General features: G+C 41.1%; 1 protein-coding gene across 1 annotated transcript; it reads left to right on the top strand.

Moving 5' to 3' along the window:
* Positions 1–4,560: 4,560 nt before the first annotated feature.
* On the top strand, positions 4,561–14,278 carry wdr20b (WD repeat domain 20b). The gene is made up of 4 exons (XM_033649136.2): positions 4,561–4,854; positions 10,534–10,716; positions 10,817–12,244; positions 12,519–14,278. The coding sequence occupies exons 1-4, from the start codon at positions 4,606–4,608 to the stop codon at positions 12,573–12,575; spliced, it is 1,917 nt and encodes a 638-aa protein (XP_033505027.1). The 5' UTR covers positions 4,561–4,605; the 3' UTR covers positions 12,576–14,278.
* Positions 14,279–15,191: the final 913 nt, after the last annotated feature.

Consider the following 15,191-nt stretch of genomic DNA (forward strand, 5'->3'; position numbering starts at 1 on the left):
CTGAGAGCTTTCCTGATAGCTTGTCTGGCTCTTAGGCCCCATACCCCCCAATGTAAGCGTCACAGCTGTGCTCTGCCTGTGCTATCAGCTGCTGCTGAGGTGCCTCATGGGACACACACATACCATGTGGCTTCCTATGGACAGCAGACATGTTGCTTTTTTAGGCAGAAGAGATTGGGGTGAAAACCAGAGATTTCGCAGAGATATGCATTAAAGAGGTTTTTGAGTGTCTATGAATTTATGTCGTATTGTAAAACATAACATGAATAAACTTTGCTATAGTTTGACAATGAATTCATAGCCCAAGGTCCACCAGCTGGAAATTTCCAGAGCTTTCTGCCACATCTTATGGCCTTCATTACCTCATGGACTTTGCAAACTGAATCAGAAATCTTAACATGATGTTTAAGAGTTTACTGGCTACAACTGCTGTGTATTCACAGGAATGATCAGCAGGTCCTGGTCTTATGGCCACAAACAACGCTAAACGGATGTGGGATTCCAGAGTTCAGCAATGAGGCCCTTCCCTGGGGCTTGGACATGTGTGTCCTGGGCTAATTAAAATAATCTAAAGATGTATTATTAATCTAGCAGAGCTTTCCTCTACTCATATGAAACCAGGGACAACAGCAACATTTAACAAAGGTAACGTTACAAAATTCAGCTCCATTACAGCTCACAAGGTTCACTGACAAAACAACTGTCTTATACTAAACAAATACAACATGCTAATGCTACTAGCACAAGCCTATGGCATTTTACATTGTATAAATTAGCCTAGTGATTTAGCAGAGATTTCCTCTGCTCATATGAAGCCAGGATAAATCACACACAAGACTTAAAATGCTATTTTTGTGGAGGCTTTATTGTCTTCACAATTTATTGTTTCTTATCTGTGAAATTAAAGTAAACAAAAGCTTTGTTTCCACTGAGGGAAATGGTTTCAGCTTACCAAAAAAAAAGAGGTCTGTACCACAGCGTGTAGTCACATTTGTGTGGAGGTGCACTTCAAGGTAAGGCACTGATTCAACGCATAAGTATGAATACCACCTTAGTCATTACATTCACATTACTGTTGATTGTTTATCAAAAATGCCATTGCGTAAATAATTATCTTTCTTTTGTAACTACTTTTTATTAAAGAAACAAACATGAAACATCATGGGTGTTACACGGTGAAGTCACAGTACATTTTTCACTTACATCCTGGCGTACAGCGTCACACTTTTCACAGCAGCATTAACACACAATCCATTTCTCCAAATATTTTGTACATTTTTCCATCTCAAGCCTTAACTTAAAAGTAAGTCTTTCCATACAGTATATTTCATTTATAATCCCCAGCCACTGGGCCAACGCTGGAGGATCAGCTTGCAACCATTTGTGAGTTACGGCTTTCCTACCACTTGCCAAAAGTATCTTTAATTTTCTTTAAAAATTTATCTTTGTGTGGGACAGTTTCAGGCATTTTTCCTAAGTATAATGGAAATGAGTAAACTAAATCCATCTCAATTATCTTATGAATCTCAGCTGCAATCTCTTGCAAGTAAATATTTTGTGAAAGCACCATCAGTCCACCCGACAGCATCATTGCATAGAGAATGCTAAACAAGGAATAATAATTATAATTAGCAAATTTGCAAAACATACACTACTGGTATGTTAATGAGAACTATCAGAAGTATGAGAGAAGGGAACAAGGTGCAGGCTCTGTATTATATTGCCGTTTTTCTGCCCTCACCCCACATAAACCCTGGGTCTTCAACAGAGGGTCGTGACCCCTAGGGGATCCTCAGAGTTACTGTAGAGGGGTCACCAAAATAATATTCGATAATTCAATTGCATTTATTTCTTTTCTTTTTCAAAAATAAAAATATTTCTCAAAACATACATTAACATGAAACCTACATATTATTGCAAAGATAACTGGCAATTTCTTTAAAATAAAATAAAATAAAATAAAATAAAATAAAATAAAACAATAATTAACAAATAATTTAGACTACATAACATTAATGATTAAATATTAAAAAATAACGTAAAAATATATACATCTGACAATAATCATTATTTTAATATCTTTGTATTTTATGCACTACAAAATGGCATGTTGTTGTTTTATTGTGGGTTTTTATATCATATTATATCATATTATATTATATTATATCATATTATATCATATTATATGTTGTATTTGTTGCATTGTAATGTGTTTTGATGAGCTGCTACCATAGCCAGGTCTCCCTTGTAAAGGAGATTTGCAATCTCAATGGGATTCACTGGTTAAATAAAGGTATAATAAAAAATAAAATAAAGTAAATGTATGTCTACACATGGCACTTTAGGCTGCTCTACATGTCACTGTCGGCCCAGCATAATATGTAACTCAGTGTTATACAATCCATGTAGGAGAGGTTCCCTGCTCTGTCTCAGCCCTGCCACTAACACCTCACACAGTGTTTTCAGATGTGGGACGACACAGTAACTAAACCTTGTACGGGGAACACTAGAATTCTCTGGTCCAGTGGCGGTGTCAGTGACTTCAGCTGACCAGAGGATGGCAGTGTGTCGCATTTGCCACAGATCTGTTACATAATCGAAATGTCTCCACACTACTAGAAGCTGACTGTCAGTGTAACTGAGAAACATGTCGCAATCACTGTAAGCTGATATTTTCTGAAGGACAGGACCAGATTCCCCACAGGTTAAAAAGTTAGATGGTACGTCCACGTGTGAGTGAATTGAGCAATGATACAGGAATGTATGTTCCTGGAATTTAGAGCTGTGGTGGCGTATGTCCTCTGATGACCATGATCAGATATACTGATTTTAACAATTTGATTAAAGCAAAGTTCATGAGTTTCAGTCTGGGGTCTGTCTTTTGGATGTTTGTGTCTTCTGTGTCCATGTGGATTTATTTATTTTTAGTGTACTGAACCAGTGTTCATCTGTATTGTGTCCATACAAAGTATTTCAGTATATTTAAGATGTTGCTCTCACCTAGAAAATGTCAACAAAGTATATTAAAACACATATAAACCATATCTATAAAATAATAATATATTGTGTAATTTTAGTAAGAAAGAAAAGTACCAAATAGATACAATTTGTCTGTAAAGTGTATTAATTATTAAACTATTAATCTATTAGATGCTGGTTAATGGCTTGTAGCTGCTTTCTATTTTTAATTCTTCTTTTAATTTTATTTACAGTCAAAAAGGCACGTCATATGATATTTGAATAGTTACAGGTTACAGCATTACTATGACTGAGCTGAACTGCAAAGCAGAAATAAATAACAATCATTAATCAATCAATAAGTAGTTCTTCAGGAATTAAGTACACAGATATTCATACAGACATGAGCCTTTCCAGTTTTAGAGCATTTCACACATTCTTCATACAGAATGATATCATTAAGAAATGCAGGGAAAATGGGGCTAGTTTTCAAAAAACATTTGTGAATAAAATATTTTTAAAATTAAATTGTAAATCCCAAACTGTGCTTTCATGTCCACCATGTTGGATACCAACCTTTATATTTTCCTTATTTAGAGTCATCATATTTTGATCATTATGATTCAACTAATTTTGAAAAGTCCCCAAAAGGTCCTTGTTAAATTACAAGAGAAGAAAAGATGTTGTAATGTTTCAGTGTCCAGGTTGACAGTACAAATATTCATATCTAAATTAAACTTTTCATGTCATTACATGTGTAAATCTCATTCATTATTTCAAAGTGAACTTATTTAGCCTTAGGTAGAATTAGAAAAGAAAGGTATCTGGTTCTTATATTATTATTATTATTATTATGATTAGGGTGATGAAAAACAACTGAAGTGAGAACATTCTTTAAGAATGAATTACTACATTTTTTATCTAAAAAAAATGCGTCCATCTATACCTACTGAAGGCTCTTGTGGAGTAAAAACAAAAAAAACAAAATAACATAAAATAAAATTTAATAAAATATTGTGTTATATGTTATTATTATTATCATTATTATTATTATTATTAATATTATATATCACTTTAAGGGTGATGGAAAATAATTTAAGTGAGAACATTCCATAAGAATATATTATTGCATTTTTCATTTTTCAACTAAATAAAAAATACATCTATCTATAGCTACTGAAGGGTCTTGTTGAGTAAAAATGAAATAAAACAAAATAGAAATAAGATCAAATACAACAAAAAAGTAAAAATGAATAAATAAAACCATTGCTTGTGGAATTGCCTTAATTACTGCGTTTTACCGTCAGTACAAACAAGACTGTTTTTCCACAAAAGCATTATAAAATGATTATCAAATAAATTAATAATAGACCAGATACCCCTCTCCATCCATTATTGGTATTAAAAAATGATTTTCTCTTTATTAATATACTTCTAATATTCCAAATATGGACCGTGTGTGAGGTAAAGTTATGTTTTTATATTAATTTCCAACAGAAATGTAAACTCCTACACTCTTTATTTTCCAGTTTGGTCTCACATGACTGTTGACTCCTCTGTACGCATGGCTGCAGGACTTCAACGGTCCAGCGCATGCGCAGTCGCTAACATCCGGGGCTCGGACAAGGATGAACGCCAATTTCCAAGATGGCGGCGGAGGGAGGAGGGAAGGAGATGAACGAAATTAAAACTCAATTCACCACACGAGAAGGCGTCTACAAACTCCTCACTCACTCCGAATACAGCCGCCCGAACAGGGTGCCTTTCAACTCGCAGGGCTCCAACCCCGTCAAGGTCTCCTTCGTCAATGTGAACGACCAGTCCGGCAACGGCGACAGGATCTGTTTCAATGTGGGCCGGGAACTCTACTTTTATATCTACAAAGGCGTGAGAAAGGTAAACAATATTTGACTGCAGCGACGGAGACCGAGCCGTCCGGGAGCAGCCCGGTGGTTTGGCGGCTTCAGACGAGCTGCCGCCGGGCTGTCAACTCTCCCAGCTCCTGTCATTGAAGTGCGCAGATTGTCAAGACAAGGCCATGTAGCAGACCTAGCTAACTTAGCAGCTAATTAGCATTCTTAGCTAACATCGCCACAGTAGTTGTTTTTGCCTCGTTGAGTCTTGTGTGCACTTCACAGTCCCTCAGTTGTTTGAGCTCTCAGTCCGTGATGAGCTGTGACGTGAGATTTCTCAGTGACCTCGCTACGTAACGCATGTCATGTGTCATGGTGTGTTTGTTTATGCTCGGTATTTACATGAGAAAGCCACATAAGGGTGGCGAGTTGTCAACAGTGCTCACCAGCAGGGTTAGCTGTGGTCTGTCCCATCACAGTGTGAGCTACAGGAGTGTCAGTGAGGAGTGTGTTGTTGCTCGTGATGTAATGATGAGTGCACTCTGCTGTCAGGGCTTGGATGTGATGTAATATGAGCCACTGTTTGGTCGCACACACTGATGATGTCATTGCAGCAAGCCACGTTTGGGCTTGTTTAGCAGGCATGGTGACTGTGACAGTGGTGACATGCTGATGGTGGGGTCGTCCCTGAAGCAGCAGCAAAACATGTCCTAGCCTCCATGTAGGAGCTCTGCTCCTCCTGTGTATCCAGCTCAGGTGCTGTTCCCGATCTGCTTCTGTTTGGGATTTCTGGAACCTTGGTGCTGTCTAGGGAATCTGTGTTCCCACTGGTTTTTAGCAGGGGTGTGTGATATTGTCCTAAAATAACATCACAATGTTTTAGGTGTTTTTGTGGCAATGATATTCTTGACAACATGACAAATTAGGAAAAAAAATATTATTATATTCATTTAAGAACATAGAGTTGCAATAAAATAATCAAACCCAACAGTTTGACTTCAAATATTCAGTAAATATTCAGTAAAAACTAAAATGATCTCTCATTTCTTTAGTTTGTGAACAATAACAGTAACTCAGAGTCAGATTCAGATTCTGTTACAGTATTAATAGTTCAACAACATAAAATCTACCACAAATTACACCTTTAAATAAATGTCCCCTTGGATCTATAAATATAAATCAACAAGTGATTTCCTTCTTTTTTCCAACCTGGACCTTTATGCTCTGCCATTTCTCCTCTAATCATCACGCTGTAACCTGTGACAGGCTGTTATGATACCACAACTATCACATAGTCACATATATGGAGTTTTTTTGTCGAGCTGCGAGCGTCATGTAGGTTTACATCACCAAGGGTTTATGACAAAATCACTTGACGACACAGTGATAGAGCAGAGGGGGAGACACTGTGCTGCTGCCAGAGGAGCCGCGGAATGAGTTCCCTCTGAGCGATAAGTCACTAAAAGAGTCTGAGAAGTCCGGGGCTGTTCATAAAACATTCACAGTTTGTTCCACACTACTGAAGCTGCTCCTCTGTTTGGAACCACCGCAGAGTTAGAAATAATTTCACTTTCAGCCATGCCTGTTGAGGATCTTTCCATTAAATCTAATTCAGCAGTGTTTAATGCTGCCATTAATGCACGATGATGTAATTTGGTGACTTACAGCATCTTTCAGAGTTAGAGCTTGCTACTTTTATTGGAAAAGAATTGGCAACACTGGTTGTGCTTTTCTGTTGCTTTCATTATTCTGCGAAAACACAACAAAGTTCTTGTTGAATTAAAAAAAAAAAATATTGAACAAATTTAACATTGAACTGAACATGAAAATGATAGTTACAATTTAAAGTGCAGTTTTCATTTGATACTTGCTCACAACTATCTCAGACAATCTCTGATAACATTATCACAGTCTGCCGTGGTATGATATGATATATCGCACAACTTGACAGCTGAGGACATTTGATATTGTGCAGCTCAATTTTTAACGAACTGTGACTTTCATGCATATCAGCATCATGTCGTACTATCTACAGCCCTAATCACATTCTTGAAATGCGCGCAATTCTTTTTCCATATGACAGAAACAACACAGCAAAAGAAGTGTTGTTTACCTTGGAGATGTTTTGGCGGTTCGCCCAAATTGTAATGAGCACCAGTTCCCTGCAGCTCTTGATTTAACCAACTCACAGTGACTGCATCTTCTTGTACTCCTCCTCCCCTGCAATATTTCAAATTAGTCAGGAAGTATTTCTGTTTCCAAGTAGACTTGAAGTCAAATAATGACTTGTCACAGTCTCTAACATCTAAGGCTTCATTGCAGCTCCGCTAGCACACAGAAAATACATAGATGAGAGTCAGTAAAGAACTATAGATGTGTGAGATGTCATGCTGCCTGATTATCAGTGTTAGTATGTGTCCCACCCACTTACCTCAACAGGTTGGAATGTTGCATATATAGTCATTCAGCCTGTTTTATATTCATTTTAAGTGAGTTGACGATAAATTCAGAACAGCCAGTAGTCCAAACCCAGCTTGTGTTTGATTTAATTAATAAAAAGAGACTATGATTTAAAAAAAATAAAATAAAATAAAGTCTCATTATTGTCTAAAATATTTCAGCAGCTGACAGGGAAAGCTTTGCATCATTGTTCTGGAGCACTTGAAATGTAAAAGTCTGCCAAAGAGCCGTATTTTATTTAGCGCAGCAGCCTCACTTTGATGACACTGACATCTTTTTAATTACATCCCCTATGGTTTCTCTCTGCGTCTGTTTAATGCATGAAAACAGACCACGAGAGAGTTGCAGCGATAAAACATAAAGCCATTACAAATATCACAATTCCACTGGTCTGATGCCAGATATATTCCTGCCAGGTTTGCAGCTCTGTTCATCAGGTCCATTATCTTTTTCCTTTTAGGCTGACTACAGGTTTGGCTGATTGTCTTCCTTTTACCTACAGTAATGAAACAGACCATTTTGCAGTGATGCATAGGGTCAGTTTTGGGTGTAAACCTGCACAACAAGGAGGCGTTTAAGCTCACAGGACTCAGCTTGTGTCATATCGTACGAGAATAGATAACTTAGTATATATCACATTTTGATTTCATTCAGTGTCATGTTGAGTCATGTTATCAGCTGCCTGTTGAAAGACAAACTTAACAGTTAACCTCCAGTATGTGGCGTGGCTGGGTCTGGTCTTCCTCTCTATTTTTGGATAATGACTTTCCATGTGTCACAATTCATTATTATCATGCACCAGGAACACTGGGTTGGCACTTTGTAGACAGACACAAACAAAGAGTAGATAGCAGCCAGCGATGCTCTTGAAATATTTGTCCCCAGCAAATGTTGAGAGACTTAAGTTATTTAAAAAAGTGGTATTTTTCTGTACACTGAAAGTTTAATTGGCTTTATTTCTGGCATTTTGATGTTGTCCCTCGGTGGTGTATGAAAGAATCAAATGCAATCATGGGCTTGATGTTTTTTTACTGCGACTTAAAGGGACACCTAACAATCAAAAATACATATTATCCTCTGACCTGTAGTGCTATTTAGTCAATGATTTTGTGTGTGAATTGCAGAGTGTTGGAGATATCAGCTGTAGAGATGTCTGCCTTCTATCTAATATAAAGGAACTAGATGTCACTCAGCTTGTGGAGCTCAAAGCACCAAAAAATACATTTGAAAAACTCAACAGCAATGTCTCTTTACAGAAAACAGACTTGTTGTGAGCAGTTTCACGTAGGAACTACTTTTTTAATACTGAACTACACCCGCCAATCATCACAGCTCAGAAAGAAACATGCATCTACCCATGGACGAGAGCTTGACAGGTGAAATTCAATACTTAAAATAGTACCTACATGAAACTGCTCACAACAAAGTCTGTGGATTATCTTGAGTAACCAGCTGCCTCATTTATAAAGCTTGCTTACCCACAAAACGGGGCTTGCAAGTGGCATACGCCACTTACCACGCAAAGGTTGTGATTTATAAAAATAAACTTGGCGGGAGAATGAGCGCACCTGTAAGCAAACTCTAAGTCATGCGTGCGCACATTTTGGAAGTGGCGACGCAGACGACGAGGTGGAGAAGTGGAGTCAGATTTTTATTGATGTCTCACACAAATTTAATGTCACGCTATATCCACGTTATCATTGAAATTAAATCCAGCAGCCTTATTTTGCGCTTGGAGTGAGTGATAATTGTTTCATAAAAACGTTGTAAAATCCAACTCAAATCCTGAATTGAAATTCTTTCTAAATACGTATTTAATCCGCACTGCCTCTAACGTCTCATTGTCCACTCTGTGAGCGCAGGAGGGGGAGAGGACGGCGCGACTGCATGGAATATATTTATTTATTTAGCTAAATATTTCCAGTGCATTTATCATGTCTCGAAATACAGCCATTAAGCACAACCGTTACACTCATTTCATCAGCCCTACTTAGACATGTGCTGTTCATGACAAAACCGGCATGAAGAAACGTGTTCGCCTATTACACTTTCATCTTTGAATTGTATTTCAAATTACACGTTGTATTTTGGGACAGGGATACCACTGGTTCATGCTGTAATTCAGGCCGGGTGTCTGATCAGACTAATTGCCATAAACATATAAATGCTGCGGTGACCCTCGTGCGTAATTGCGCAAGATGGCACTGGCACATACTCCTTTTTGCCTCCACCTTTAATAAATGTGATTCTTTATGTCGCACATCAATGTCAGATATCCTCAAATTTAAAAGCAACACATTAACTACATGTTGGCAAAGGAGTAGAAATATTTGGTCTACCTTTAGATCAGACAGTCCCACAGACACAGCTGACAGCATCAGCAGCGTTGATGTGTTGCCACTTTTTTTCGCTTTCTCTTATTAGTGATCCCGCTGCTGTGGCCACCAAATAAAATCTTTCTTCAGTCCTCCACCTCCCATTAAAGGGTCTCTAGCTCAGTCTTGGAGAAAGTCCATTTTTTGGTTTGTTTCTCACACCTGTCGCCGTGACTCACAACGAGAGAACACTCGCATGCCGGCTTATTTATATGCAGATCGCATTCACGAGGTGATTTGCATGACCATTTATGGTTGAACTAGGGCGTGTAGAGGGCGGAATATGAGGCAGATCTGGGTGCGCACAACTCCAGGAGGTCTGTGATTTATAAAGAGAACATTGCGTGCAAGTGTGCGTGCGCACGGTTTTATAAATCAGATTATTTTTTGGCGCATGCCATTTTCAGCTTTTGGGCACATGTCAACTTTTAGTATGAATCCTAAGCACTCTTTTATAAATGAGGCCCCAGGTCATGATTTCTGCAAAGAGACATGTGGTTGAGTTATTAAAATATATTTAGTCGCTTTGAGCACCACAAGCCAAGTGCCATCTAGTTCCATTATATTGGAGAGAAGGCAGACATCTCTACAGCTGGTGTGTCCAACACTACAGGTAATAAGAAAAAATATTGTTGATTTTGGGGTCCTTTAAGTATAAATCGATTGCGTGCCAATTTTCCTTTACAAGAAATCTTAAGAGAAAAGCTGTGAGATAAACACAAGCACTGAGTTGTTGAGTGAAGCGTTAGAGGTCACCTTGGAGGAGAGGCGTCATCTGAAATATAGTTGATATGAGCAAAGTAGAAGCCAAATAAGTATCCATCACAGTCAGAGCTCCTTGTCAAAATGGTTGACACTTAAATACAGTTTGTATCTCTCTGTTCTAGGCTGCCGATCTTAGTAAGCCCATAGACAAGAGGATATACAAAGGAACGCAGCCCACGTGTCATGACTTCAACCCCATCACAGCTACAGCAGAGAGCGTCTCCCTGCTGGTGGGTTTCTCAGCCGGCCAGGTGCAGCTCATCGACCCAATAAAGAAGGAAACCAGCAAACTCTTCAATGAAGAGGTGGGTTCAACTAAAAGATGACGAAAGCGACATTTAGTTTTAGTTGACCACATTACTGTCTGACCACTGCCTTTGTGTTTTTGTGTCCCTCTGCCCTCAGAGACTTATAGACAAGTCACGAGTAACGTGTGTACGATGGGTTCCTGGTTCAGAGAGCTTGTTCCTGGTGGCTCACTCCAGCGGCAGCATGTATTTGTACAACGTGGAGAACACCTGCGGCACCACGGCGCCTCACTACCAGCTCCTTAAGCAGGGTGAAAACTATGCTGTGCACACCTGCAAGAGCAAGTCGGCTCGCAACCCGTTACTGCGCTGGACAGTGGGCGAAGGGGCGCTCAATGAGTTTGCCTTTTCCCCGGACGGCAAGTTCCTGGCTTGTGCGAGCCAGGATGGCTTCCTGCGGGTGTTTGGCTTCGACGCCGCGGAGCTCCACGGAACAATGAAAAGCTACTTCGGTGGCTTACTGTGTGTGTGCTGGAGCCCGGATGGACGGTATATCGTGGCGGGTGGGGAGGACGACCTGGTGACTGTGTGGTCGTTTTCAGACTGCAGAGTGATCGCACGGGGGCATGGTCACAAGTCGTGGGTGAGTGTGGTGGCGTTTGACCACTGCACCACCAGCGTTGAGGATGGTGACCCCCCTGCTGAGTTCAGTGGTAGTGACGAGGAATTCCACGAGCAGATTCACTTTGGTGCGGGCAGAGACAGAGCGAACAGCTCTCACTCTCGGCTCTCGAAGAGAAACTCTACAGACAGTCGGCCTGTTAGTGTGACCTACAGATTCGGCTCAGTGGGACAGGACACCCAGCTGTGTCTGTGGGACCTAACCGAGGACATCCTCTTCCCTCACCTCCCTCTGTCCCGCACTAGGACTCACACTAATGTTATGAGTGCCACAAGCCCTCCAGCCACTGGACAAACTACGACTACTACTACAAGTACTACTACTGCTACTGCTACTACTACTGTATCCACCACTAATCCCAGTGGCACTAATGGTAAAGACAATGGGAGCAATAGTAGCACCAGTGGCAACCCAGCTAACTCCCTCCCCAACACCCTGCCTCGGTCCAACAGCTTGCCACACTCCTCCAACCCAACAGGGGGCAGCACGCCCAACAGTCACACCGGCAGCAGCAGCAACAGCAGCAGCACCAAGGGCAACAGCATCATCGACAGCGCTTTCATCGCCAGCGGCGTCAGCAAGTTCGCAACACTGTCGCTACACGACTCGCGCAAGGAGCGCCACGAGAAGGACCACAAGCGAAACCACAGCATGGGCCACATCAGCAGCAAAAGCAGCGACAAGCTCAACCAGCTCAGCTCGTCGCGGACGGCAAAAGCGGAAGCGGCAAAGACTCTGGGCACGACGCTGTGTCCGCGCATGGAGGACGTGCCGCTGCTCGAGCCGCTGGTGTGCAAGAAGATCGCTCACGAGAGACTCACTGTGTTAATCTTCCTTGAGGACTGTCTGGTAACAGCCTGTCAGGAGGGTTTCGTTTGCACATGGGCTAGGCCGGGGAAAGTGGTGAGTGACAGGCCTCTCGAGGATACTGTCATGTGACACCTCTTAACGTAGTCTGGGCTATTTTCCTCGCTGCACTCAGAAGCAGTTAACGCCACTGTGTGCAGCCGACGCTTTTGGTCATTTCAAGAGTTACACTAAACCCTCAGAATTCTGAAGGTTAATAGCATATCCTCTCCCGACAGTAAACCTCGTGGCCTCACTATTCTGCCTCTTTTAATGCATTACAAGTAACACTGTTGTTTGTTATCAATGTGTGTTATCTGTCTCTCCACAGGGATTGCTATCATCTCAAAACAACCCAGCCAACTCCCCCAGTGGAACAGTAGTATAGCCCCAGTGCTGGTGCTGCTAATGACAGCTCCATGCAACAGAGACGGGGGGATGACCAAGGCCAAGGCCCCTGCAGCGCTTCTTCACACACTGTCACACACCTCATGACCTCCAGTGTCACCTTCATTCTCGTCACTACAACCACCCAGATGCTCTCTTTGTATTACTGTTTAGACGTTGGCCAAGCCAGGGTTAGAAACTTGATGCCCCTTGTGTCTGGGGGTAAAAAAAAAGGGTGCTATTGGAAGTAAGATGGCAAGCTTTAAATCGTCCAGGAGGTTCATGGGAGGGATCGACTGGCTCGTTGTTCTGTCTGTGGTCATATCAAGTCGTGTCTAGTCTGAAACTCTAGTACCCAATCCTTTGTGCCTGTAGATCTTCAAAGACTAGACATGCTGTGAGCATTGTGGTGATGCCTCAACCTTTTCTATGGGTTTAATTCGGACATTTTTTCCTACGTTTTTGTTCTTCAAATGAAGATAAAGGGAAACAGATATGGAATTGTGTCGCAGCAACGCCAAGTCTCTTTCATTTCCCACCTCCTGGGCGATCTCTCGTGCAGCCCCCGGTCCTCGAAGCCTGTTCAAGAGAGCTTTTTACTTCCTTTACAAACGTTTGAATCAATGGTATCACACTTTAAAGTGTATTTGCACAGATTTTCTTTTCACTCTTGTTTTCCCCATTTTTGAAATCATGACGGTGGAACACAAGCAAAAGACAGCTCTGGAAGCACTTGGGGAAACGGCTCATTATTGCCCTCTGTCTCAACGCTGGATGCTGCAATCATAGTTTTTTATATGGAAAAAAAAATTGTTTGCACTTAATAGTTTGTTAGAGGAGAATGGCTTTACATTTTTGGAGTGTGTAAGGACTCCTTGACAAGGTTGAAATATAAATAGAATTAAAAAAAAAACCTTTGTATCTATTGAACATTTATTTTAATATTGTTTCAGATTACATGGGCTCTGTAATATATGTAAATATTGTACTTTGATGATTTATGGGTGAAATGATCATTATTACCTTAGTTCAAAGATCCTCATTTCAGAAAATAGTGATATTTCTAATACAGAAGATCTATACCTAATATTAAAAATGAATCTTGAATATGCAGGTGAAAATGTTTCCTTTCTGTTGTACATAAAGAGAATTCAGGTGTATTTTTGTTAATGAAACGTTTGGTATAGGAAACATCTATGAAAAAAATCCTCTTATCTAACAGGTAGTGCTGAATGCTAGCTAGCCTGTCGCTGCAGATTTCCTTTTACAACATAGGCAGGTAGGCGCAGATGCAGCGGCCTCATTCAGCCATCACTCCGAGCTCAGGTAAACCACAGGAAGACTAACGCTGGCATAGTTCCCCTCACTTAGTCCCATCCATCAATATGTGTGTGAATTCACTTTAACTAACAAATAAGACTGACTACCATGTTCTGCAGACAGGGCTGTGACCTGCGCATCCTGTTTCTGTGAGTAATAATTACTGAACTGATGCTGAACTTGTGAACAAACATTTGACACTGTGTTGAATACCAACTGACTTGACGTCAGCACTTGATGATGGTATAAGTGCTTGAGGTGAGCGTGTTTGTTTTTTGTTTTTTGTTTTTTTTTATCCAAGAACCCACATAGGAAGACTGAGGATATTAACAGTGGGAGCCTTTTCCTCCATGTGACGCCTATTAAAACAGCTTTGACATATTACATGTTCCATTTGTGTTGCTTTATTAAGTGTGTGTGCGTGCGTGTACTCACCGCATGAATCGATGTCTTCACGTAGCAGTGTCTTCATTAATCGGGAATATGCCGTCATGCTTCCCTCCACATGAGGCCAGAGGTCAGGCTCGGCACACAACAGGGATTTTTTAGCTATTCTGCTGACAAAGCGAGCAATCAAACACTCCACTGGCAGTCATATGTAGAGTAGTGCTTTCATAAAGTTCAGTCAGTGAACGCAGATCAGCCACTATGTTAAAACTGCAGACAGGTGAAGTGAATAACTTATCATCTCGTTACAATGTAAGGTGCTGGGAAACCTTGGGTCCTGGTATTCATGTGGATGCTACTTGACAAGCACCATCCACCTAAACACCACTGCAGACGAAATACACCCCCCTCATGGCAGCAGACCCCCACCAGCACATCATGCTGCTCAGGAATGGCCTGAGCTTATGGCGTCAACCTTGTCTCCAAGTTCCCCAGATCCCAAACTAATCAAGTATCTCAGTACCTCACAAGTCCAGTGTCTACACCTCAACAGGCCAGAGCCAAGTTAAATCCACAGTGGGGCCTCCTTGGATCGGACATGGTGGCACTGACCTGTCAAGACACGAACACAGGACTTCTGGGGTACCAGTACGTCCTGCAGATACTTGATTAGATTGGAATGTGGAAGGCAGATCGACACCTGGAGCTCTTTGCCTCGCTCCTCAGGGCCATTCCTGAACAGTTTTTGCATGTGACATGTTGCATTGTCTTGCTGGCGAGGTCAATTGGGGAGTGCTGTTCCCCACATGCCAATCTAATCAAGGACATACCGGTACCCCAGAGGTCCTGTGTTCATGTCACGACAGGTCAGAGCAAAGTCCGATCCCACTGTCCCACTGTGGATTTGACT

Source organism: Epinephelus lanceolatus, chromosome 13, assembly GCF_041903045.1.
Source record: "Epinephelus lanceolatus isolate andai-2023 chromosome 13, ASM4190304v1, whole genome shotgun sequence".
NCBI lineage: Eukaryota > Metazoa > Chordata > Actinopteri > Perciformes > Serranidae > Epinephelus > Epinephelus lanceolatus.

Excerpts from the sequence above, each read along its gene's own strand:
- wdr20b (XM_033649136.2), top strand. The coding sequence starts at position 4,606 with ATGGCGGCGGAGGGAGGAGGGAAGGAGATGAACGAAATTAAAACTCAA. Across the intron at positions 10,717-10,816 it reads GCAAACTCTTCAATGAAGAG|AGACTTATAGACAAGTCACG; the intron begins GTGGGTTCAACT and ends CTCTGCCCTCAG. Across the intron at positions 12,245-12,518 it reads GGGCTAGGCCGGGGAAAGTG|GGATTGCTATCATCTCAAAA; the intron begins GTGAGTGACAGG and ends GTCTCTCCACAG.